The 27465-nt window shown below is 41.2% G+C and overlaps 1 protein-coding gene across 8 annotated transcripts in view; it reads left to right on the plus strand.

Annotated features, from left to right (window-relative positions):
• The window catches only part of SPATA13 (spermatogenesis associated 13), a 145464-nt gene extending 118429 nt beyond the window's left edge, over positions 1–27035 (plus strand). For 7 of the 8 annotated variants that reach the window (XM_064717156.1, XM_064717203.1, XM_064717187.1 and 4 more), the window contains 10 exons: positions 577–721; positions 9330–9466; positions 10038–10217; positions 11290–11475; positions 13536–13715; positions 14351–14583; positions 16971–17100; positions 17633–18005; positions 21748–21822; positions 23051–27035. In XM_064717156.1, the coding sequence (XP_064573226.1) occupies positions 577–721; positions 9330–9466; positions 10038–10217; positions 11290–11475; positions 13536–13715; positions 14351–14583; positions 16971–17100; positions 17633–18005; positions 21748–21822; positions 23051–23232 (1821 nt within the window). In that variant the 3' untranslated portion in view covers positions 23233–27035. Of the gene's footprint in view, positions 1–576; positions 722–6691; positions 6951–9329; positions 9467–10037; positions 10218–11289; positions 11476–13535; positions 13716–14350; positions 14584–16970; positions 17101–17632; positions 18006–21747; positions 21823–23050 lie in introns of those variants that run through there. The other variant, XM_064717212.1, reaches the window with a different exon arrangement.
• Positions 27036–27465: the final 430 nt, after the last annotated feature.

Raw genomic sequence — 27465 nt, forward strand, 5'->3', positions numbered from 1 at the left:
AAGCAGAAATCCACCACTTCTGCAGAAAACCTGTTCTAGTGTTTTACCATCCTCATCCTAGAAAACCTTTTCATTAATCTAAATTAGTCTTCCTTCAGCTGAAAGCTGTTCCCCCTTGTCCTATCTCTACATGCCATTGTAAAAAGTCCCGCTCCAGTTTTCTTGTAGACCTCCTTGGGTCCTGAAAAGCCATAGTGAGGTCTCCCTGGAGCCTGGTCTTCTCTAGGCTGAACAACCCCAGCTCTCTCAGCCCAGTCTTCATAGGGTAGGTGTTCCCACCTTCTGATTGTCTTCAAAAAAGCATATTACAAGATGAAAATTAAAGAGCATGTCTGACCACAACAGAAGGCTAAGGAGTTTTCAATGTAACAAAGAACAGTAATGTAATAAAACTTGTTCTGTGGTGCCGGTGGACGTGGTATGCAGTGTTTAAGCAATGTCCCTTCAACATAGGAGATTTTACTGCCTGTGTAATTACCTGGACTATCTGGAGAAACCTTACTTCATACCTGAGCTTTGCTCAGTTGGACTTGCCTGTAGCTTTACTAATACTGGATTTTCCTGTTTCCTCGGTAGCCTGTGGTGCGGCCACCCGTTCCAGCACACAAGGTGCCCCCGTACAAGGCTGTTTCAGCCAGGTTCCGGCCGCTCACCTTCTCACAAAGTACCCCCATCGGTCTGGACCGCGTGGGACGGCGGCGGCAGATGAGAACATCTAATGGTAAGATGAGTATTTTTAACTGTGTAGATCAGAAAGCCACACTCCAGGCTAAGCAAGAATTAGAATATAATGTGGAGGACAAAAGAGTGCACAGCAACTCAGTGACAAAGTTGTACCCAGCTAAGTTGCTTTGTTTTGTGAATTTCTTACTAGTAGCTGCTGTTCTCATGTAAAACATTTTTTTCACATTTGCTCTTTGACATTGCTATGGTTTATTGTTCTCTACCACTTACATGCCTGTATTCTCTGCTCTCTTAGTCATATACTTGCCTAAAGTCAAGAGATTATGAAGGAAGTAAGTTCTAATATGCTTGAGTTCATACCTGAACCCTAGCCACACCACACATGTATTTTTAATTTTTTGTTTGCCGTGCATTCAGCTTTACTTAAATAGGCAAGCCTTAAGTCAGTAAGTGGCTTGCTGATGAGTGTAATCCAACCAGAACTCTGGTACATGAGGGACAGGTTCTTGGTAAAAATTGCCTTTTTTGGAAGCACTGTGCTTTAACAGGCTCGCTGATATGTCCTGTGTAATTTTGCTGTAATTGTTTACTCTTAGCATGGAATGCTATCTGGAATTAATAGAAATAGTCTATTAACTAGTCTAGATGTAGTGGAACATTTCTTCACAGGTGGGTCCAGAACAACCTGGGTTAACACCGTTTGTTTTCCTTCTGGCAAGATTTGTAAATAAAAGCAAAATTCTCACTTTGTGTCTTTCACTGTTAATAGTGAACAAAACACTGTTGGGAACCTTCACCCTGAAGGTTCTTGATCAAGGCTTCCCATGACTGAAGTAGGAACCTTAACAAATAGCATTTTCAATGTTTATTAAAATTTATTAAAATTACTGACTTGTGTATGTTTACAAATCAGTACTTGGCTTCTATGGTTCTTAGCTAAGTTTTAGCTGCAGAGATGTCCAAATTGTACCAAAAATGCTTTAACTACAAATTAGTTTACATAAGAATGTGTTAAAACTGAATTCTCCTGTTTTAAATAGAACATGACAGTTTTTTTCAGGAGGTGCTCTTCAAGAAGCAGACTTGAGAATTTCTAACTATGGCAGTAAGAGGGACATACCCAATAAGATGAGCTCAGTTTGTTGGAACATGGTGTTGATAATGCCTAGGCTGTGGGTTTGATCCCCTTATGGGCCATTCACTTAAGGGTTGGACTTGATGATCTTAGCGGGTCCCTTCCAACTCAGAATAGTCTGTGATTCTGAGATACATTATTGTGCTGGTTTAGACAGCTGGTTTAGGGAACTAACCTCCAAATAAGCCACTCCCTTTCCCCCTGCCCCTTTGGAGAGAACAAGATGACAATTTACTAAAATTGCAATGACAACAGCATCATCAATAGTAAAAAGTATGCAAAAAGAGGGTGCCCTACCCACAAAAAATGGCATTTACCACTGTGAAAAAAACTCCAGATCTTCCAGAAGACATTGCCTGCTGTGGTCTCCACACAAAGGCAGTATAATTACTGTTCCTGCCTGTGGGGCATGTGGTATTTGGGATACAAAGGCAATATGTCAAAGAGAGCTTCCGCTACTTAATGTTCTCCCTCACTGCAGTCGGCCAACAGCGAAGGAATAGGGCAAGCAAACCCTTGGAAGCGCGATCATCGCATTGTGCCACAGCACTGCCTCAGACCTCTGCTTTGCTGGTTCCATTCTGCAAAGCTGCCTCTGGCACTGATGCCGCTCCAGTTGGGCTCTCCTGGAGCTTGGGCTCTGTGTAGCTCAGCTGGGCTCGGCTCTGTGCCGCTGCCTCTCTCTCTTACTTTTTGTTCCCTTGGAGTGGCGTCTCAGACCCATCGTTGCTGTCCTTCAGCACCATGTTTTAAAGCTGCGACCTGAAGGGATGGGGAGGGAGAGGGGCTGGATCCACTTGGCTGATTCCAGTACCTTCTTCCTGGAGAGATCCAGCAAAATGGCAAACTTTGGTTTCCAGTGCTCGGCTATTCCTGCCAAAACCACGCCCCCAGCAATGATGTGGGTGGTATGGAATAAACAGTGCTAAAAGCTCCACCCCCTCTTCTCTCAAACCAGGACAATTATATATTGGTGTTTTCCTTGAATTTATATTGTAGTAAAATATTGGGAACTACTTTAAAACCTATGTCTGGAGTGTGTTCTGCTGTATGCTTCTTAGTACACTTAATGATCAAGATCAGGCACTGAGGTAAATTGGATATCGAATGCTGTGACTCTTGCCGAGATTCTGTGGTGTCTCAGTCCCTGATTCCAGAAGGACCACTCACAGAATAACAGGTCTTCCATAATGTAGTTTGTGAAAAAAGAGGCTCTTTTATTATCACAGAGCAGGAATTATTTTTTCTATTTTGAGTTGTCCTTTCCAGTTGATGTTTGGAAACCACATAAAATAGTATTAGTTACCTAGACTACTGCCTGAGAGCAATATCTCCCCAGGTATTTAGGTTTTGAATAACCAGTCTCCTGAACTTAAGCATCAGGATGACAAATACACAAACTAAGATTGCTGCCACTTTTCAGGACAATTAAGCCAAAGCAACCCTGATTATGTTAGATGTGACTTTTATGAGACCTTACAATAAACATAGAAGTGGAGCAGGAAAAGTCTCTGAAATCAAAACTCTGAAGGCAAGTGTGGAATATCATGGACTTCACAGTTTGAAAGCAGTTGCAAAAAATCTGTTTGGTAGCTCCAGAAGAAAATACTAAAGTGACTAGTGTCACAAATTCTGATCCCTTTTCTTTTTTCTCTTAAATCACAAGGCACTTCCTTGTCTTTGAACATGTGAGAGTTTTTTGTTTGCTCATGCACAGTGAAATTTGATAGCACAAAAGCCCTTTATTATAGAAAGTAATTCTAAACTCAAGCACTGAAAACCAGTGGTATCTTATTTTAGTTACTTGCTAAAGCCTAATAAATTACTTGCTTTCTTCTTATAGTGATGGCAGATAAAAGTGGAGATATAAAATTTTAGAAAAATAGATGGTACAAGACAGTAAATCATCATCTGTAGGAAAGAGAGTAAGAATCAGACAACACACAGGAAACTGCCCTTGAGACTTGCATTGCTACTCTTGTGCTTGAAGGGTTACAGGTTTTAAATTACATTAAACAGGTTGTCTGTTTGTCACTACAGAGTAATTTTTATAAGCCTCTGAAAAACTAACCCCCTTTTTTTTGCATATTTTTGGGTGGGACTAGAGTTTGGGCTGTGTGGAGCACAGCTTGGGAATGACTCAGGAGAATGGTTGGTTTTCTTAAAGAGAGAGCTGATGAGTGGAATCAGATGTTCAGTGTCTGCACAAATGATGTGGCAAGGGAGGTATAAAATGAAATGGTAATTCTTGCTGGTGTGCTGAATTATTCACAGTAGTTGAAGTGAGACATGAGGCACTGCTCTGGCTTCAGGTGTTGGTAAAGCCAAGGTAATGCATGTGGAGGAGGAAAAGAGCCTGATGTGCTTACAGAAGGATAGACTTTGAGCTGGATATTGCCATTCAGGAAAAGATCTTGCAATCTTAACAGACATTTACAGAGTCAGTGCAGTGCATAGTAACAGTCAAAACAGTAAATAAAAGAGCAGGAGTTTGTAGGAAATGAATAGAGAACAAAACAGAAGGCCCAATTGTGCCACTGGTGTGTGTGGGGGCCATCTCCCCGTTCCTTTCCATCCCAAAAGGCATTTTTTACAGGGGACAATATAGAGAAAAGCAGAAGGACAAGAAAATCGACTCAGTGTGTGTCTCTGGGAGGAGTGATTAATGTGGCTTGGGCTCTGGAACATGGAAAAAAGGACAATAGGAGAATAAAGTCTGTTTGGCACAGGCAAAATGAACAGATAATAGTTATTGTTTCCAGTAATTTAAGATCTAAAGGGCACCAAATGAAATCACCAGAGAGCAAGCTCAAAATAAAAGATAGTTTTCGCAGTCTGTAAAATTAAACTATAAAAGTAATTGCTACACATTGCATTTCACATCCCAACAGTTTAAAAAAATCAGAAAGTGGTTTGAAAAATCCAGTTCATTAAACATAAGGATATAATTTCTGCCCCAGGAGGGATCTGACTGATCTGGAAGATAACTGGAATTTAGAAAAGTACATCAGAAAAATGCCATCACACGCCTCATCTATTTTTATGTTCCTCCCTGGCTGCTGTCAGAGAAGTGGTTGGGGGTGACCTGTGGTCTAGCTCAGGATGGAGGGTTCTATGATACCAGGGTGTTTCTAGAACTGAATTTTCTTGAGGTGGATAAACTAGCTTTTAGTATTTTAGTAAGTGCTACCCGCAGCCTTTTCAGAGTGCCCTGCCCAGTGGCTAAGCCAGCTCAGCATGCATTTGGGCAAGGTCACTGTGGACTGCCACTTCAAAGGACAGCCTGTGCCTCCTCCTGTCCCTGGCTGATCTACAAGGAAATGAAGCCACCACCACCTCGCCCCAAATGAGCACTTTTGTGGTGGTTCAGTTTGCCAGATGTGCCCATGCAGAGGAGGGAGGGCAGGCCCCCCTCCATCCAAGCAGCATCCCACAGTGGCATTGGGTTAGTCATTGGGCAAAAGCACACAGCCTGTTCCTTTCTGCAAAAATCAGACCAAAAGAGTTTTGAGTTGTTTTTCAGAGGTTGTTTTTTTAGTGTCTTGTAAAAGAGCTGTGTGGGGTTTGATCTGGTTTTCCTTTGGCAGCTGAACTGTTTTTCCCCGATGGGAAGGGGTCTGACATGGCAAAGATCTTGTGATGTGGCTGATTAAAGATGCGAAATTTTCACTTGCGAGTCCCGGGATCATCAGCACTTCAGTGACACTATTGTCCCTTTTGTTTGCCAGCTTGCTTTTTTTTTAAATGGTTTATGCCAAGAAAAATGCTGTGTGTGAAGATCTTATGTAGTAGCTTGTTTTTATTGAGCCATCCAAGTAGAGTCCTTGCAGCAAGAAATAATAGGGAAGTTTGAGAGATTCAGAAGATGATTTCTGTCAGTCTCCTGTGGAGTGCAGCAAAATAGGATTTTTGCAGAAAGACAGCATTAATATTTCAGGGTGATGTTTGGCCTTTCCTTCTATGTCTGAGGCAGCGCTGGGGAAAACCATGTGATTTTAGTGGGTGTTGAGAAGTTGCTGTATGCAGAAATGCCTCCAGGGTTTTGTGAACACATCCCTGGAGGAGGCAGTCCCCAGTTACAGGACAGGCTCAGCTGAGCAACAGTTTTCAGCTAAAAGAGAAGCCAATAAGTTTTTGGGGCTTTCCAAACTGTAGGTGTAGCGCTGTGTACAGACATAGGTTGCAGCAGGCTTTGCACTCTCCGGACGGGAACAGCTCCTGCCTTTGCTTCCAGTGCATGACCTGATCCAGCTTCAGTGAGGGAGGACACAGATGTGAGGTGAATGCTGGCCCATGGTGAATGAATGAGGTTGTGGTCTGGCTGGGTCAGACCCAGAGAAAGATGGATGGTTTCAGTTCCTTCCTGCTTCATTCCCTATTTCATAGAGCAGCTGAATTAAGTTTGTAGTTTCAGTGGGAAAATGTCTCCCTCCTCTCTGTTTTCCTGGGAGCAGTCTGCTGCAGCCTTAACACTTGTGTTGCTTGTGCCCTAAAAAATGTTACAGCATTTGCCTGTGAAGCAAGATAAATTGTGCAAAAAATACCTTAATTGTTTACTTCTTCTGGAATTTTAACTGGTATAGTATGACAAAGATAGACCGATACTCTGAACAGTGTTGTAATACAAGGAACTCCCAATTCCTATCCAAATAGTCTCTCCCTCTGGATTGCAGTCATTTGAATATAGATTGAAATCGCGTTTAGCTGCTTTAATGAAAAACAAACGCACTCCCTGGCTCGCCGTGTTCGGATGTTCAGGCTCTGTGGGAGCGGTCTGGGTGGCTGCAGGCGCAGCGCGGCCAGGGCCAGGCAGCGGGTTTTTGTTTCTTTTCTGGAACTTCCTCCCTAAGGGCACCCCATGATGTCAGAGAGCCGGGAGCTCGCGCAGCCAGGCTGAGCGCTGAGTGCGCTGCTGGCAGTTCCCAGCCGGGCTCGGCCTCGGAGGCACTGCCGGGAGCCGAAGGCAGCTGACAGCCTGTTCCTCTGAGCTGTGCGCAGCTCAGAGCCTCTTGTGATCCTCCAGCAGCCCTCCCTGTAGGAGTGAGCAGCATCACCTGTTAGAGGGCTGACGGCAGCATGGTAGCCAGGGGGGCAATGGCACGATTTTGGAGTCTGGAGAGCCTTCAGATGGGTACGTGTGAGTAGAGCATGCTCGCTCTTGCTTTTTTCATGGTGTTTTTTGATCTAACTGGTAAGCAGTGGCAGTCGGGGGGCCTGATTCTGATGACACTTACTCTGTGTCATCCATGGGAACTGCAGTACTGGTGAAAAGGTGCTAGAAGATCGGCGTCAATTCCAGGCTGTCTTAAGTTTTTTGCATCCCATTGGTGCAACTGGGAAAGCACACCCCTCCCTCTGTATTTCTGTCTGTATACAATAGAGGAAAAGATGCAGAATTCAAGATTTCACTTGATTCTACCCAACAAAGTTAATGTAAGCTTGTTGATTTGGTACAGAGTAACAAACAGCTTTCTGTCCCAAAATTGTAGTTCTTTTTTGTCTGGAGTCAAATGAATTAGGTTATTTTGTAGTTCTTTTTTGTCTGGAGTCAAATGAATTAGGTTATTTTGATGTGCCATTATTGCTGGAACAACCCCACAGGCAGTACGGATAGTGCAGTGGAAATGTGGAAAAGATCACTGGGATAAATTCTTTGGATGTTGCTTTGTAAGATAAAAATTGATTTAATGAAATGTTTATTTGCAGATCTTTTGATAAAGCATTCTCGGTAAATTTTGCAAGATGTGTTTTAAAAGTTCATCAGTGCTCAGATTAATGAGTTTGTATGGGAGAAAAAGTCTTGATTTTTCTAAATAGGGGTTCTGCATCCTTCTTGCTTAAGAAGATGATACTGTTAATGTGAATGTCTATTTAAAATGCTAGGGAGTAGAACAGAATAGCCATGTTCTCTTGTATCAAGACTATGCCATATTTTTCCATTTTTAATGGAAAAAAAATTTGTAAGTTTTTAATTGAATCTGTGTGGTGATCTGCTTTGATCTCTCTGGCAAATTAATGCTCAGATGAGTGAAGATGCTGGTGATGATATGTGTGCCCTGAGGAGGGGGTTGCAATATTTCTCCCGATAAGGTAAATAGCAGATGGCAGCAGGTTGCCTGGTGGTAGTAGGTGCATGGAGTAAAGCCAGGAGTTGCCTCCTTGCAGCTCTTACTCATCCAGAGCTCAGCAGACAGGCAGTGCCCAGGTCTGAAGCAGAGTAGAGAAGAGGCAGTGTCAGGATCCTGCTGCTTAGCCTTGCTGCTTGTTGTTATTGGCAGGTTCAATAATTCTGCTTAGATGTCCCTTCCCAGGCACTCAGAAGTAAGAGCTGCTCTGTTGACTGTGTGGCAACTTACCTGGGAGATGCTAACCTTTTACAAAGAAGTTCAGGGCTAGCAACCTATTTTGAGTTTGACTTTTTACTTTTAAATGCGTTTTTGAGCATTGTATGATCTTCAGACTCTAGTTCACAGCTTGGGCTTGCCATAAGAATAAATCTTTAGGACTAAATTAACAAGGACCAGAGAGTGCACTCAAGTATGGGGCCACTGGTCATGAATGCTTCTTGATCCCGGGTGCTTTGAACATTACAGGCAGCTTTCAGAGGCAAACCCACTTGGACAGGGTCCAGCACTGAGCAGTTGGGTGTCAGTCAGTCAGACTTGTTCCTGAGGTCAGCCCCCAGTTCTCTTCCTCTGCCAGTGGTGATCACCAAAAGAATCTGTCACCCAGTGGTGTACCCCAAAGGAGTTTTATAGTTTTATACAGTAAGAGTGTTTCTTATGTGGCTGTGTAATAAGAGGAAACCCATTTTAGTCCTGACCTCTCTTTCCATACAAAGCTGCCTCCTTGGTCAGAAAATGTACAATTGTCAAACCAAGAAACTGTTGTGAGTTGGAAAAATGGGAACAGGTTTTTTGTAGGGCCATTCCACCATGCCCTGTCTGGGCTCCATGTCCCCTTGAGCCTTGCTGCTGGCAGAGCCTCCCCAGTTCATGGGAGAGGTGGCAGCAGCCAGCACAGAGCTGGGGCTGCACACAGGCTGACCACCCCTCCCATGGGTGGGCACAGAACCATTGGGTCCTTGTGTCCCTGCAGGGGATGTGACAGGGTGAGGGCACCCAGCCTGAGGGTGACAGTGTCCTCCCCACCACTGCTGGGGACTGCTGGGGCTCTCACATCTGCTGCCTGGAAAATGGCATCGGAGGCTTTCCTTCTGATACTGGCCATTTAAGGTTTACTGATAACAAATAAGCAAGGAATTGTTGTAGTTATGTGTTTTTTGTGTACAAAAGTTTAATCAGCTGCTAAATGTGAAATTCTAAAAATGAGTAAAACATATTTAATGACGGAAAGGTGCTTTTCCTGAGAGCTCTGCTACCCTCCACTCCTGCTGTTACTGTTTCATTTGTGACAACAAAGGCGATTTCTCAGCAATTCCTCTTTCATTGTTGTCTTTCTTTGAATCATAAAATGATGAAGCAAACAGCTGTTGCACTTTTGTTTTTAGTTGCTGCAGATGGTGGGACTGAATCTTCAGCCTTAGTGGATGACAATGGCAGTGAGGAAGATTACAGCTATGAGGAGCTCTGCCAAGCTGCTCCCAGGTACCTGCAGCCCGGAGGGGAACAGCTAGCAATTAATGAGGTAATGTCGGGGGCTTTGCATTGCTGGAATGATGACACAGGGAGGGCAGGGACAGGGGTGGGGGATGTGGAGGGATGTTTTCCATAGTCTGAGATTTCATAGTCATAAAAAATCCAATGGCAGTAGCTAGTTTCTTTGGGAGGGACTTTTGTTTGCTCAGTGGTAAATACCATTTTGTGGGTAAAACTTTGTTTTGTACACTCTTTTACTAGCATTATTATGATTATTGCAGTTTTTCAGTAAATTGTGATTCCTTCTATAACTTCTCCTAGTGTTTCCAGGAAGGGAGTGGGGGAAAGGGGACAATTTGAGTGGGTTTAATTTTCCCTCTGGGTTTTAAACTGTCACAGACTGTAACTGTTACCCTATACAATCCTGCTCTGGAGCAGGATTCTAATTGTTTTCACGAATGAGAATATGCGGAGATTTCTGAAAATCTGAAATTTTAGTTTTATCCTGTAACAGGAGTAATAGTAAGCAATCTAGTGACCTATATTGATATCTTTGTAGTTTATAAACACTTCATAGTTTATCTCCTGTCCTTTGCAATCTCATTTTCTTCCTATCTTAGCTGATAAGCGATGGCACCATCGTCTATGCAGAGGCTCTCTGGGACCATGTCACTATGGATGATCAAGAGCTGGGCTTCAAAGCTGGAGACGTCATTAGAGTTCTAGAAGCTTCCAACAAAGACTGGTGGTGGGGAAGAAATGAGGACAAGGAGGCCTGGTTTCCAGCTAGCTTTGTCAGGGTGAGTAACTCTTTTGCTTCTTGCTTTTGCACCATTGCAAGATTCCTAGCAGAGTGCAACAGTTGTCATGGCATTACATTTCATACCTGATCCTCATCATGTTTACAGCTGAACCTCAGTGGCATAACCCCTAAGGAGTTCACAAGGAAAAAGGCAGTAGAGAATCACATCCCTTAGCTTCCCTGACAACTTTTACTCTGTCTTCTTCATTTGGTCTCTTTGTAACCAAACAGCTTTCTCAAACAGAGATTACAAGAGCAGAAAGCTCAACCAGAAAGTCATCAGTGTACACAGAAAGGACACAACAGTTCTCATAAGGGCAGGGGAGAGCTGTGCAGCAGGGATTTCGTGGTGAAATAGGGTTTAATTTATTATCAAGGGCTTAATTTATTATCAAGGACATTGTGTAGAAATCTGGTTCACAGTCTGAACTCCACAGTCAGAACTCACCCAGATTAATACCAGTGCAACTCTCAGATAGTAAAAAAATTGAAATATATTTTAGAAAATAATTTGAACTGCCTTTTGATAACCTGTAGTGAAACTTGGACTGCACTGCATGAAGTACTACATACACAAAGTGCAGCAGGTGGTTGCTCTCTTTCCCTCTCCTAGATCTCTAGGCAACCTGGGCAATCAGAGAGAAGTCAGAAAAGGAGGTGCTGCTGTGTACACCATACAGATGGTGCACAGGGAAACTATTTAAAAGTGGTTGAGTGTCTGCTTTTGTAATTTTTACCCTATGCTAACTTGGCCAAACACATTAACTATTGGGTATGGGTAAGGGTCAGAAATAAGTTTAACTCTGAAAACAACATGGACAGCACAATGGTCTCTCTCAAATACTGTGAGTAGAAGTCATGTATTTAACCAGACAGAAATCCCAACCCTTTATTTGAATATGCAGTGAGTACAATGAGATAAATCCTGTTGTGAAGCCCCCTCTGTAAGATAAGAATGAGAACATGTCTGTACCCACTCTTCTCTTAGGTATAAGAAGTTTATAACAGTTTTACCACACATTGTAAAACTTTCTGCTTCACTCTAATTGCTTTGTTTGTTCTGGCTGCAGCTGCGAGTTAATCAGGAAGAAGTGCCAGAAAATTGTAGTAATATCCAGGACGAAGAACAAGATTCAGATACTAGCAAGCATCGCCAGAAAATAGCTGAAAACAGGGATCAGATGAGAACCAACGTTATACAGGAAATTATGAAAACAGAACGAGTCTATATCAAGCATCTCAAGGACATCTGTGAGGTACATGCTTTAACCCGAGGACGTTCTACTGACCTAATGAGAACAAATCATTCCATATAAGTTGAGAACCGCAGTGGTTTCTTATTTCAAAATACTCCCAATTGCGCTTCTGACGCTGTCAGTCCAATTCTTCGTTTCCTCTTACGACTTTCCTCTCTGATGACTGCCATGAGCCATTGCTTCCTTTCTTTTAAAAAACTTCCATTTTTGACAGCAAAAAAGTGCCCCTCTGACTGCTATTTCTATAATAAATGAGAGAAGGAAGTCCAGTTTATTTAGAGCTTTTTGCCACTGTATAGAGAACTTTGGGTAACTGTAGTAAAATAATTTGCAATTCAGTGACAAAACTTCTTGGAAGTAACTTAGAAAGAGTATTTGCTAAATGGTTTATCCCTCCGTTTTCTCAAGTGAGGGGATTTTTACTGGATGCCTAGGAGTTATGAAGAAATCTAAATGTGTTTTAGATCTGCCTTACTTGTTTGAACCATAAAATGAGGGTGGTCTTCTGTTTTTTTTCTCAATATTTGTTGGAGGTTCACACTTGGGCAAGAAGCTTCTTAATACTTTTCACTGAAGTTTACCTCTTATGACATGAGTTATGATGCATTTGACCTGTATTTGACTTGTCTTTGAGGTTTGCATCTGGAATGGTGCTAAGCAACCTACAAAAATATTCTTAGTAGCCTTAGTTTGCTAGGTCTGTCCTTGTATTTGTCATGCTGTCATCCTTTAGTCCACCACTTACCATTAGATCATTTAATTCACAGCAAAGTAGACAAGGCATGGGTAGGTTTTTATTTGTTCTTTTTTTTTTTTTTTCTTTCCATTTTTAGATCAGGCCCTTTTCTTGAAGAGAGAAAAAAAAGAGAGAAAGGACAAAAATTGGTTACCAGCTGGCTAATTTTAAAACATTAAATGTAAATTTTGTTATTTATATTCATTATTTACTTAAGCTAGATTGTGTTCATGAAAGACCAGGGAAAAATTTGTACACTTGCTATGCTGCTGCCATGGCTAGCTGAGTCCTAGGACATGACTCTCATATTTTACTGACCTGTTAAGTCTTAGGCAAATATTAATTAATTAATTTTCTCTAATACGTATATCCTATACCTGGTTTTTAATATCTGGCAAGCCTCTGAGTTTAGTACAAGAGAGCAAGCATACATTTTCCAATAAGAGAAGCAATGGGCCATGCTTAACCTGTGGGGTAGAGATAGTCTGCTGTCCTCAGAGTGAATCTGTAGGGTAGTGCACGTAGCACATAAGGCTGAAAATACACTCAAGTAAGACTAAGCCAGAAAAGCTACACAGATAGTAACCCAAATTTGCAAGCTCAGCCCTTGTATGAATCACTCAAGCTGGTTGTAGCCAGGATCATGAAGCTAAAGTGTACCCATAAAACATGTCTTACATTCAAGAAGTGTCTGCAGTCCACATTACAGGAGCCGCACAGGAATTAGCTTTCCCTGTTGGTGCAATAGGAAATGCGGTATCTGGCTCGCAGCGTAGCCACTGCACAGCTCTCAGAGCAGATGGCTGTGGAGGAGACAGGAATATTGCTAACAGTGCCAGCAACAGTCAGTGTTACTTCCTGGTAAACCTCACCAGAGCAACTGCAAGGCTATTTCAGCTGTCTACTCCCAAGGCTGTTTGCGGGAGGCCTGCCTGCCAGCAGCCAAATGGAGGAGCCTGGCAGATAGCCCCTATCCCATCAGTTAACCTTTGCATTCCCTGAGCCCTGTAACTGCTGTGAGACTGTGAGCACAGCAGCTCTTCTGGGGGTTCAATCCCTGCAGTGCATTCTCAACAGGGAGATGCAGGTGGCTTTACACTTGGGAGGTTCCCTGCTTTGCTTGGGATACCCTGAGACGGGGGCTGGACGCCAGGAATCCACATGTGAACATCTCAGGTGCAAATCTGAACTTCTGGGTGTGTGTGTCTAGAAAACCACTCCCTTGCCTGGAGACCGTGGGGGCCTTGGCAGCTCAAATGATTTTGTTCAGGGTAGGACCTGTCTCACATCCTTGGACTAAGGAGTGTTTTTTATTTCATTTCAGGGTTACATTCGGCAGTGTCGCAAACATACAGGAATGTTCACCACAGCTCAGCTAAGCACCATTTTTGGAAATATTGAAGATATTTACAAGTTCCAAAGGAAGTTTCTGAAGGATCTTGAGAAACAGTACAACAAAGAAGAACCTCATCTAAGTGAAATAGGGTCATGTTTTCTTCAACATGTAGGTTAAAAAAATTGATTTTATTTATGAAATTACCAAAATATGATAATAAAAAGCCAAGTTACCGTACTAGGAGGGGATTTTACTAACAAGCGCTTCTTAAATAATAAATTGGCAGCCTTTTAAAAGGTAAACTAACTTGGAATTAATTATACATTTGTTTTAGATTTCTCCTCATCTTTAGCAATCATGTTATTTTGTAAACAGTTTTAAGTTTCTTTGTTGAAACTCTAATGATCACAGATGGGCTGGATTGTTTGCAGTGATCTCATATTCAGCAAGCAGAAACTTCATACAGACATTAAGAAAGGTAGGTAATGGGGAGATAGGCTGTGAGTTCTTGATAGAGACTTGTAAGCCTATAGCTGTCTTCCCCAAAGAGAAATACTTCTTAAAGTGAGTTTGATTATCCTGACTCAAGAAGAGACCTTTATTTCTGTGTTCTGACAAAGAAGGGTACATGGTTTTGACAGCTGCAAAGTAGATTTCTGCATACTTTCAAGGCTGATCAGCCTGGAAGCAATATAGAAAATGGATTACCTAATCTAATTATATATAACAGATATTACAAAAATTGCTTTTCTCCTTTATAGACAGATACTTTAGTAAAGTTGTACCTTTGTTTTCTTTAACAGCAAGAAGGCTTTGCTATTTATTCAGAGTATTGTAACAACCATCCCAGTGCCTGCATTGAACTCTCCAGACTGATGAAGCAGGGCAAATACCGCCACTTCTTCGAGGCCTGTCGCTTGCTTCAGCAGATGATTGACATTGCCATTGACGGTTTTCTTCTTACGCCTGTTCAGAAAATCTGCAAGTACCCTCTGCAGCTTGCAGAATTGCTCAAATACACCACTCAGGAGCACAGGTGAGAGAATGAACATAACAAATTCTGTAATAGTAGTGACACCTAATTACTCAGGTTTTCTGGGTGACACAACACTGAAGGTTTTGAGATCAGGAACAAAACTGCCATGGACCATGATAAATGGGGCTTTTTGGAACCATCACAGTCAGTCACCAAAACAGTATCTGAAAGTGCAGCACAGGGGACTGAGAGGATGCATGACATAATGAGGAATAAGTCAAAGAGGGAGAAGAAGAAGGAGAAGGAGATGGTGTGTAAACAGGATGCAGGGAGGAATGTGTTATTCAGAGTGAAAAAAAAAAGGCCAGAAATCAAGGAGAAAGAAATCTGAAGAGGGGAAGACTCATAAAAGTTGTGGATGTAAGAAAAAGTGAAGAGTGCCTTAGAAAATAACTACAACCTGAATAAGTTTGGAGGAAATTTGTTTTAGAAACTTAGTAGTAATAAACATTACCTTAGTTTGCAGTAAAGTCCAGACACTAGATTTTCAGCTGGCATAAAGAAAAATTGAAGTTGCAGATGGCCTTTCCAGTATACCCCTGCACTGATTCAATCTTTGACTAAATTAAGATTTTATCTCTAAGTGTCTTTTTATCTTGTATAATTGCAAGAAAGTATTCCATTGTGACCCCTGTGCTCAAAGTCCAAATGAAGCCTGAGGCAATGTTTCCTTGGCGAAAGTCAGTACTTTAACCTTGAGAAAACTCCCCTTGGAGACCACTGGATTTTTGCCAGAGGCAAAATATGAGGTCTGTGAAGCACTGACTGTTTAGATGTGAAATGCCTCTATTCAGTTCTGTGACTACCTGGGAAGTGCTGCAATAAGAATCACTAACTAGAGTTTCTCTTTCACTGCTACTAATTTTAGAAAAGTTATTCTGTGAGCTATTAAACCTGCAGATAAAGTGACAGCAAGGTCTCACCACCTTCCTCCCGCAGTACCTATTTTCCTCTTGTGTGACACAGCACCCAGAGATGCCTTCAAGCACAGAGAGACACCCACTGTGCAGAGATGCTCACAAACAGGCAGATCTGCACCCACATGGAGCCTTAGGAAAGCTCCAGCCAGCTGGGGGTTTTGGTAGCATTTTGTTTTCATAAAAAATTTGAAGTTCCAATATGCACAGCCTGCTGTGAAGGCCACAAGTTGTGTAGCAAGTGTGGAATAAATACCAACAAAGAAAAAAGGAACTGAGATAAGGAAGGGCAAGTGTAGCAGTATGGATATCATGTGGTCACCCTGTGGGACATCTCCCTGGCGTTAGTAGGATCCTGTTATTGTTAATCTCACTTTCTGTATTCAGTGTGGCAGAATAGAGTTCCCACAGATGTAAATAAAGAAAGGAGAGAATGCACACATTCAGAAGGGAAGCACATCCATCAGCAGCAGCCAATGAAAACTGGAACTGAGACAGAAGCAGATAAAAAGGACAGCAAGGCTAACGCCTTGGCAGGATTTATTTCTGGTTCGTGCTGTTTTCTGTCTCTGGCTCCCTTTTCTGCAAGAGGCATTCTGATAAAAGAGGAAAAGCAGCTGCTCTGCTGGGATTCCTTTAGCAAGAAATATGTCTCTTCCCTTCTCCCTCTTCTGAGAGACTCCATTTGATGAAGGTGAAGGAGAGATGGATGCTATTCAGAGGGAAAAAAGAAGCCTGCCTGCAAACTTGGGGAGATTCATACACATGTTGAGTTCTCAGGAAAGAAGGAGGGGAGCAGAGCATTGCAAGAAGGACAGGAGGATTGGCCTGGGTTAATTGCATTAGTCCTGAAGCAGGAAGAGGCAGGTGACCATCATGGCTTTCACACATTTGTCCTGTAGAAACAGGATGCTTTCTTCATATTGTCTCCTTTAATTCCTCTCTCTGGGGCCCTTGTACTTGGGTTCCTCTCATATGGGATTGATTTTGGTTTTTTTTCCTGTCCACCTAGCATTCCCCATTTGTGTTCATTGGGAACAAGAAGGAAAAAATACAGTTGTTAAACATGGTCAAAAGACTGCCCTTCCCAAAAAGTCCCACTAAAATCTTGCTAGAAGACACAGTCCTTAGGTGAAATACAGCCATCACTGAGCTCAGTGGGAGTTCTGCCATTGTTTTCAGTAGAGACAGTGTTGCAGTTCATTAATCGATCACTTCTGCCTCCTTGCACCAATCTAGTAATTTGCTCCTAGACAAGCCCAGCAGTACAGCAGCACTGAATTGTACAGGCTGCTGTGTGGGGTTTGGGATAGCAGGAATCAGGTTCCTCTTTTTTAAGTACCTGAGTAGATGGATAAGGGGGTAATGTGGGCTAATACCGCAGGCACTGTGGTTGCAAAATTTCCATGGTTTGTGATTGCATCATGTCCATTGTATAAGTGATCCTTGAAATGTGCTTACATTTCCCAGTGATTACAGCAACATAAAAGCTGCATATGAGGCCATGAAGAACGTGGCATGCCTGATCAACGAGCGAAAACGGAGACTAGAAAGCATAGACAAGATTGCCCGTTGGCAAGTCTCTATCGTAGACTGGGAGGTGAGTGACAGCCTGTGCCTTTCCTGGGCAAAGGTACTGTGTACAATACTGATGTCCCCTGCAGGAGTCTTTCTGCGTAGGTGCTTGTTTATGGTGCCTACTTTTCAAGTGGTCGTTGCTCAGTTAAAAGTCCAATTGCTTCATTTACAATGTTTCTGTTACTGATTAACCTTGTTTATAGTTCAGGAAGAGCAGTATGTAACATGGACACTTGCCTTTGAGATGAGGTGACAAAATGGAGCTTTTAAAAATGTTGAATCTCATTTGGAAGTCTGGTAGTTCTGTCAGAATGGGAACCTGTTTCACTGACTTAAATGCTTCCCTCTGTTTATGCAGGACCACATTGATTGAATTTACCTCTGTGATATTATTTACATTGTATGACATTTTCAAATCTAATAATAAAAATACAAGAAAAGCGAGTGAACTTAAGATTTGATTATATAGTGAGACTGGTTAGACACACACTGAGATCTTAAAATATTATTTACTTACTACATATCTCTATATGTCTATATACCTGTCTTCCTAGGGACCAGATGTGTTAGCCAGAAGCTCAGAACTGATCCACTCAGGAGAACTGACCAAAATATCAAAACAAGGCAAAAGCCAGCAGAGGACTTTCTTCCTTTTTGACCATCAGCTTGTGTTCTGTAAGAAGGACTTGCTGAGAAGGGACATTTTGTATTACAAGGATCGTATTGACATGGATGAGACAGAAATTGTGGACACCGAAGATGGCAGAGACAAAGATTTTAACATCAATGTCAAGAATGCTTTTAAGATAATAAACAGAACAACAGAGGAGGTTCATTTGTTCTGTGCAAAAAAACAGGAGGATAAAAAGAGATGGATGGAGGCTTGTGAAAATGAAAGGAGAAGAGTTCGAGAAGACAAGGAAATGGGTGAGTGAAACAATTTCTAAACAGTGGTTAAAACAAACTTGCTTTTGCAGTTCTTTGTTTTGTACAGGTGTGCACTCTGCCTTCTTGAGCTGACCTGATGTTTAGCTGTGTAAGTGAAGCCTATTCAGGTGTGTTTGACCTGTCACTGTGGGCCAAAGGTCCAGGACAGATAGCGTCGTCCATGTGATTCTGGTGCTTGGTGGAGCAGAATGAGAGATGAGATATGACAAGATGCAAGTCACAAAAACCAATCAATATTAAAATTCCATCTAAAATCCTAGCACTTTTGTATAAACGATTGGTCAAAAATATCTGTCCATAAAGGATGCTTTTTTAAAAAGCCAAGCAGCAATAATTGTAGATTTATACTGTCTGTGTGATGTAGTAGCACCTCCTGTGTCCAGGAGGCCCATGCAGTTTTATGGTGCCATTCACTACAGACCCACCAATAGCACCACTGGGCAGTGAGTTGCACTGGCACATTTCTCTGGCACTGGCCAGAGAAATGATGCCAAACCTTGAGTGAGCAGGAAAAAAGGTAATAAATCCTAGGAGCAGTTTTAGACCTGCAGACTATGGGACACTCCAAGGACAGTGTGTCTTCTGTGTCAGTGTATAGTTAGGATTGCTTTTTTGGTTTTGTGTCATTTCATGTGTCCTTTAAGATCAGTGACAAAAGCTCCAGCAAAATTTAATTTGCAAAACATATACAAAGAAAGCAGCAACAGTAATTTTAAAAAAAGAAAACTCTTTTTAGTGTTTCTAAAAAGTCATGTTACTGCATCTGTGAATGTTGGCTGCATGAGAACTTCTCCTTTTCAATGAAATTCTTGAGACTAAGGCTTTGGATTGACATCAGGTTAACACTGGAAGTGCAGTGAAGTGTATGATACAACTCAGATATTATTAAAACTTAAACAAGATGCCAAACCTTACATTCCGTGGTCATGTAAAACACATGGTCAGAATAATAGGAAGACAGGAATAACCCTTGCATTACAAAACTAGGATCAAACCCTTTTGATCCTAGTTGCTTTCTCTTGTTTGATACTGTTATAAGTATGACAAAAATAAGGCCTCTTCCATGTGTATTTTAGATAGTCCATAAGTAGAAGAAAATATTAAAAGTTTGCCCGTTGATTATCAATTTAAAACCAGTTTTAACCCTTGCACATTGCACCAACTGTTGCAATTAGTCCCAGTCATCTTGAATCTAGAGTAAACAATGAAGGAGCCACAGCTAAACTTTCCTCAGACTTTGGAAACCTGACCCTTCTCCAGTGCTGAATGTCACAGTGTGACATTGCAGTCAGCGTTGGTGGGCACAATGCTGATGGCTTTTGTGCCTTGCTCTGTGTGGAGCTTGCTCTGTCACCTTGTGCTCATGGGGATATGAGGTAGCTGCCTTTCCTAATTCACCTAAACAGAACTCTAAAACAGTGGGTATTGTAAAAGGGTGAAGGTGATCAGAGGGTAATAGAGCAATGCTGAGGATCTGATCGTAGTTGTCCACACAGTCCCTCTTACAACAAAATTACAGAACAACTCCACTCCAGTATACAATGAGCACCATAATTCAGTGACATGGAAGGATGCTACTGAGTAAAACACAGCTCCTGCACTTTTGTGAGCAAGACTGAGGTAAAGAAGATAAAAACTGAACAAGTGAATGCTTCCATTTTTTCCTTTCTAAGATGAAGCATTCTTGAACTCTGCACTGCTTCCTGGGTGGTTACTTTATGGAGCACTGGGAGAGTATGTTGAGCAAGTTAGATGCTGTCTGTCAGGAAGCTCCTGAGGCTCTGCCCTGGGCAACCACAGGTCTGTCTTGGTGTTACCATTCCTCCTAAGTGTCGCTGCTGCAGAAATCCCCAAGCATGAGGAAACTGCAAAGGTGTAGCAGCTGCAGCCCTAAACTATTTATTCTGCTGGGACCTCATGAAAATCAATATATGATATTTAGAAGAGTGACCATCCAACAGTGGTGGTAGCACTGGCAGTGAGATTTGTCATAAAAGCACTGAACCTTGTTTTGGGGCTGGCCACAAATTCCCGTGGTTGCTGAGTGCGAGAACTGCACAAGGAGGGTCCAGTGTGCTTGATGCTCTTCAGGCACAGTGCAATAGAGTGGGGGGAAAAAGCCCAGCTAAAAGAGAAACTGTGTGTTTGATAATGGCACATGCAGTCTTCTCTGCCCATGTAACATCCAGCTTTCTGTACAGTTGTTTTTCAAGTGTTGCAACTCACTATTCCAACATTCCTGTTTTGGGCCAGGTATGATGAACCAGAAGAAAGATAGTTGAGTTGTAATAGCTAATGTCCATCTGGTTTTGTGAGCCACAGTGGCTTGGATCTTTTCTCCATTAACCAGAAGACTGCTTCTTTTCTAAAATTTCTTCTTTCTTTGGCATAATTAAACATTTCCTTCAGCCAAAACCAGTGAAAAAATGCCACTATTCTCAACCTCAGGTTTAAATTTGTCTTGTTGATTTTGTAAGCTATCTTGCTGGGCTAAACATAAAGCCTCTAATCTGACCACTCAGAGAACAAATAATACTCTTTCAATTCAGAACTGCAAATGGCATTTTACTTCTATTTTCAAAGACACTTTGGTGTGAGTCATTGTCTCCCAAACCATATCTAGCTTTTCTTAGCTTTTGTGAATATATGAGAGAAAAGACCACAGCCAGAAAATCCTTCTCCAAACCACTAATAGTAACCCTAAGAAAGTGGTCTGATCTCTCTTGATGATATTGCTTTCATTTTTAAAAATCTGCTTCCTTCTTTCTATAAAGGAAAAAAAAAACCCTGCAGGATAAAATAAACTACTGCTACCCAAAAAATTATGGATGTTTTAAGTTAATAGGCTGATCTGTAATAGCTTGTTCATAAGTTCAGGATAAAAAAGGGAGTTTTAAAAGTATAGAGAAGTGAGGGAAGATGCAAAATGGAACTGAAGTAGACACTTCATTCAGCCTCTGTGCTCTTTCTGTGCATATGTGTGAAATGAGTGCAGCCTTATGCACAGCATGTTGTCACCTTGTGCAAATGTGACATTTGCATGTATCTCAACTGTGTTGTGCACAGGGGGAGGAAACTGGAGTGCCTCTACCTGGGCTCCAGGCAGCACCAGTCTGTGGTGCCACCTTCTAGCAGATGTCTGGCACCTCTGTACCCCAGCTCAGCCATACACCTGTCACACGGTAGTAAATAGCATAGGGTTACCCATGTGCTTCATGTGAGTTACACAAGTATGCATGAGAAACCCGAGTGAGGGATCCAGCCCCAGAATGATACAGCCAAAACCACATCACAGCTTGCTTCAGCATCTGCCAGATTTTATGATACTTTCCTCTGAGTGAAGGGAAAGACACCCAAATTTGTACTAGCAGTGACTCCAATCTGTTACCCAGGTTAGCTCAGAGTGAGTGAAGCACAAAAGGATTCTGCAATTGTGATCTATTACTTGGTGACTTATAGATTTCAAAAATTTTATTTTACACCCTTTTTTTTTTTTAAATCTCTTGTTATCTGGATTTATCTGTCATTATCCCAGTGGAAAACCCTCTTTAAGTTCATATGACAATATAAAACATACTTCTAAAAACTTCAGGTGTATTGGTACTAAGATTTACTAAAAATTACTTAAGATACAGTTTACTTATTTGTTTTAATTTAGTGCAATCAAGTATTAGATACAGTAATTATGTACTAGTGCCCTAATTTACACTTTGATGTGTAGGTATGGAAATCTCAGAAAACCAGAAGAAACAAGCCATGCAGAATGCCCGTAAGTCAAGGCAAGGAAAAATTAAAGGTGGGTGTTGAGAATTGCATTACCTTCTTGCTGTGTTCCATTGATCTTTTCATTAGGAAATAGCACAGTCTGGCTGTGGCTGACTTCTTCAATCTTTTAAAAACATTTTTTGTGGCTTACATGGAGTCAAATAATTGCCATCAACCTGTATTTTAATATTAAATTCCAATTTCTCTCTAAACTGTCTACTAAATCAGCTCCCTGAGCTTTTTCAAACAGACAAGTCAGTATTCTGTATGTTAGAGAAGAAACTCAAGAGGTAAGGCAAGGTGTTTATTTTTAAGGTTGTGATGAATTGGATGCACAGGTTAAATTATAAATTAGTGCTACAATTCCTTCCTTTGCTTTTACTCAAAGACCTTGTTCTTCTTTACCAATTCTGTGTCTTGTTTAAAATATCCTAAAGTTCTTTTTGCAAATGACATTGTTATATTATTTACAATAACAGTCAAAATGGCTTCTTCTGGCATCCCTCTAGAAGGAAGGATGGACCAGAAGCTTGTTTGCCATGAAATGGCTTTTTTATTCATTTCCTCTCTCAGAAAATAATCACAACACAAACAAATCACAATGGATTTTGTCCTTTTATATCTTAAAATCAAACTCAGCTAAATCTCTACTGTGCTGAGAGAAAAGTGGAATACGATTTAAGTCTGAGTTTAGGAGTGAAGGAGTTGATGTTAGGTTGTCTTCTGTTCACTGGGATTAATGTTCTTAAAGCATTTTCTCTTAATCAATCAATAGGTACCCCTGGAACCTGTCTGGATTTTCAGGGGAGTGGCTAAAGTTTGTAATAAGGAGATTCTGTTCAGAATCCACAAAGCTCAGTCTTAGGAACATTAAGCCAGAAAAATATATTTCGAATGGAAGAAACAACAGTCTTGTTGGTAGCAGTATTTTACCCAGCCTTGCTCTGAGAGTGGACTGAAGTACCAGGATCTTCTGTTTGAAGTCATTCCTTTGAAATACAAGGATTTATTTGTGCAAACAGTATAGTCCAGCTGTGTGAAACTGCTGCTTGTTTTTGGTTAATCTGTTATATTATTTTTACTGGCACTGTTGTCTTCTTAAGCCAAATCAATGCATCAATTAAAAAGTCAAACATCAGAAAACATGACCTTTAGTAGCTGTGCCATTCAAGATCATGGCAAAATTCATCTTGTCCCCTGGCTCTGTGCTTAAATTTCCCTGGCTGATTCAGGTGCTTTCTCCAACTGTTCTTCTGCAGGTGTGAGCTATAATGGGTGTCCTCTGCCTCCTCTACACCAAACCCTTCATCCCCTTCACCAGCGACACATCACCGTGCCTACCAGCGTCCCGCAGCAGCAGGTCTTTGCCCTGGCAGAGCCCAAGCGGAAGCCATCCCTCTTCTGGCATACCTTCAACAAACTCACTCCCTTTAAAAAGTGAGAGGCCAAAGGACCTGGAAGGGCATCAGCACAGAGGGAGACTCACTCCAGAGAAGGACCTTGGAGACATGGTCAAGCTTGAGCTCAGTGAATCTCCCATTTCAGAGGCAGAACCTTGGGTTCCCTTGGGCCAGGAATGCAGCCTTTGTCTTGGATAAGAAGTTTGTCAGGGCTGCTCTGAAGTCCATGCTGCCAAGTGTCAGCATTGCTGATGAAGAGCAGTCTCTCTTCTGACAAAGTCAACTTGCTGTTACTCAGAAACAGCAGTATTTGATCTCTGTTTCTTAGTTATGTTGAGGTAGTGATGGAATTGTGCAGGTCATTGTAACATTTCATTTTTCTTAACCTTATATTGATGGCCAAATTTTGGATAGGGAGGAATTTTTCTATAGGGATGTATCAGCAAGGAGTCTTAGGAGAGTTTTCTCCTTCCTTCTGGAGCACTGAGCACAGATCACCCATTAAAATCAGGTGGAGCTATCCCATGTGATTTACCAGCTGGTGCAGAATTTAGTGGACCCTAATCCTTCCTGTCTTTTTTTTATTACATTGCCAAATGGCAGGAGAACATCCCGCAAGGCCTTACCATATTCCAGATTGGAACAGGGAAATTTTATTCTGTCCTATAGAAACAGGAACAGAGTGTGAAATGGACTGTAAAGATGTGTGCATTTATTGCACACAGGTGGAAACAAGAGGAACCCAGGGCATCTCAGATTGATTCATTTCAGTCAGAGCAGATGCATGCGTGTATGCTCTTCAGTGTAGAGCTTTCACATCGCTTTTTCACTCATTTCTTCACCTGGGAGACTCTTCTTTGTATTTCCAATATGTTTATTTCTCTGTGTAAAAAATACATTTTTATTTTCTCACGGAGATAAATGTGAATGTACAAAATCAGAGTTGAGACAGTACGTTGTGACTGCTGGCTATGTTACATAGATCTCATGATTTTTATTCATATAGCTGGACTTAGAAAATGAATAAATTGTAATGTAAATATATTGAAGCAGTCTGGATCCATACTTCTTGTACACATTCAATAGACAATGGGTTTTGACCAGTAACTTCTTCAAAAAGAAAGAGAAATCCTTACTGGAAGGGACAGAGAAATCATGTGGACCAGAGATGGATTTTTGTCTTGGTGTCATCAATCCCCATTGGAAGAGGAAGAACCTGACTTGATTAAGGTCAGTTCTGCCAGCATATGCAATCCATGATTTGCATTGCTTCAATTCCTCTGTGGCATGAAATGGATCTGGGAGAATAACTTTTAAAAAGCCACCAGGAAGAGGATCTGATATTTGTAGCACTGATAGTTTCTGCTTGCTTGCTCTCATCAAGGATGACAAGACTGCTGGGAATATGGAAGGAAGTAAAGACTCAATATGATTCAGAACTGACTTGTTATGAATGTCTTTACAATACTTTATCCTATGCTGCTGATTAGGGGCATTACCTGATGATTAGGATAGATCTAAGGGTATTCTTTGACAGTGGGCACAATCAGCTTTGTCATGGATCTGTAATATATGAAAAATAAACAAGGGGCTAAACGCCAGGCATTTTAACAACAATGTAAAAAAGCCTTATTTTAAAGATGCATTTGTTCCTACTACTATTGTTACCTCCATATTTTTATTTACCATCAGTGTTGTGAAGCCCACTATTAACTAGGTTTTGTGATTTCATAACTTTGTGGCTACTTCTGCAAGGCACAGGTTTATGGTTTTGATTTTAAATTACATCTTTTTGACAACTTAACATTTCAAATGCCTTGTGTATATAGCTCAGCAATAAGGCAAAGTCTGGTATGCTCAGCCAAATTGTGCCCTGCATAGTGAATTTCATTGCTTGTGCTTTCCCATAGCAATGGGAGATGATGTAAACTAGTTAAGAACTGGAAGTGCACACTGACATTTGCAGTGATCCAGCTGAAAGAAAATGCACAGGGAAGTCAGTGAAAAAAGCTGCTTGTATATTTCTCTTGATGTTTAAGCCAGCCATTGCTGCTCAGATTTTTAAAAATAGATAATTCTAAATGCTCAGTTTAAACACAAGGAGCAGACTTCCAAATGCAGGCATGGATGCACACCCTTCCCCTCAAATGAGTAAGCCTTTTGCATTTCTTACATACCCATTCTTGTGGGTACTTGCCACGTTCAGGCCTGTAAACCAATGAGATGCATGTACGGTGCAAGTGAAGATGATGTTTTTCATAATCACATTTTGAAAGACTTCTTCTAAGTGCAAAAAAAAAAAAGCTGAAGTTGGATTGCAGTGCTCACCCAGAAACTTTGCTAGCTGGACCTGAAGATGTTATGAGATCCACACTTATATGTGTCTTTGCTGAAACCTACTTCCTTCCAGCGCTCAGTTCTGCGGGGTGCTGGAAAAAAAAGGTTTGGGGATCTTTCTTCTGACATGTCAGTGTCCATGAAGGCTCTTCCCATGTATTAGTGCTGGTGCCTTAGCCCTAAAAATGAACAGAAATGTTTGCATATGGTTTTGGATGCAGTAGATTTTTTCTCAAGAAGTGAATTTCAAAGAAATAAAGAGAAAATATTTCATGGTGCAGATTACTCAGGACAGTTTTACATATAGTACCCTTCATGTAGACATGGTTGTTTTGTAATGCTCTCTCTGTCTTTCTTTGCAATATGACCTTGCAACAGATTGAAGATCAAATATAGTAAGACAGGCCAAATTTACACTACGCCATAGTCTTTTAAACAAGTTATAGTGAAATGAAAACATGTATTATTCAACAATTAAGACAAATATTTACTTGGGAGTTAGCCTCACTTCAGAGTCTCTGGGAAGGAGTTGCAACTAAAATGTAGAAGTTTGAATTGTAGCAACTCTTGCCCTGATTCTCCTTCTGGTGACAAAACTTACATATAGATCATCAGAAAGCTGTGATAGCAACATCTGTTCTTTTCCACTTGCATGCTTTAAGTTACTATAAAAAATTCTAGGGCAACAACTAAGAACATTTGTGCCTCATTTTGATAAAGCCCAGCCAGAGCCTTCCTGATGGCCTGCTGAGCAGATAACCTCAGACTTTTTGCATGAGATGCAGTAAAATATAATTGTCCTCAAATGTGTTCCCACTGAGTTAGGAAATGCCAAACCATAATTGCATCCAACTCAGAGCATTTGATGTATAAAATAATAAGATTGTTTTACAAGTGGCTCTTGCCATGCTAAATTTCACATTGAATTTTAGTGGTCAGCGTAAGAACTGAGTTCAAAGACAGACTTCTAAAATGTTCCATATTTTAGTTGTCTTTTGGAAATAATTATATCACAATTTTGGAGCCAAAGGTCTTTAGCCATAACTAACACAGTACCTTTCTCTGACTGCCTTTCTGCTTTCTTTTCTATATGTGTGGCATTTGTATGTAGCAGATGCCATCTAAATGATCTCTAATTTAAAACTCTTTGTTGTAAATACTAGGGATAACTTGCATATATATTTTATTTTGATAAGTGTTTTGTAACATTATACCTTCCATACATTGCTTTGTGCACCTCACCCTGTGTGTGTGCTGTTACACATGTTCTAAATGAAGTGTCCTGGCTGCAGAGCAGAGGAATTGGCTGTTGACAGCTGAAGTACAATGTATAGGACAGCAGTAGCTTGATGTGCATTTCTTCTGGAGTAACTGCATTGCAAGGTTTATTTACTCTTTGAATGTTGTTTGTCAAATGAATCTATTTTCTGGAAATAAGTACAAACTTACATTCCTATTATTTTTCTCTTACTGTACATGGTTGAATTAAATAATATACAAAACTGAATTCCTCATCTGTGTCCTATAAAACTTTATGTGCAGTTTTAAAATTGTTGTGGTTTTTTTTTATTGTCTACAAAATTTCCTTCATGATGCAAAAATGTCAGGTTTCTTCTAGTATTTTAAAGAAAAAAGTCACACCATGCTCTCTTGTTTTCCCAGTAACAGCTTCAGTACTTCCCAGCACAAGTTCATGTTAACAATGCCTAAGCCTGGTTCTGGTATTGAACTCTTCATTGTTCAGGCAAAGCCCGTGCCCGTTGCTGTCTCAGCCTGTGATTACTGTGCTTTACCTTGTCCTGGCAGAGGCTTCACACAGTACCTTTGCAATGCGTGCAGGTGCAGCTTCTGTGCTCATAAAGCTCCTGCTAACAGGGGATGGTGACTTAGGTATTGCAGGGCAGGTAAGGAGGATTTAATTTCATTTTCTTTGGAAC

The sequence above is a fragment of the Zonotrichia leucophrys genome, chromosome 1 (assembly GCF_028769735.1).
Source record: "Zonotrichia leucophrys gambelii isolate GWCS_2022_RI chromosome 1, RI_Zleu_2.0, whole genome shotgun sequence".
NCBI lineage: Eukaryota > Metazoa > Chordata > Aves > Passeriformes > Passerellidae > Zonotrichia > Zonotrichia leucophrys.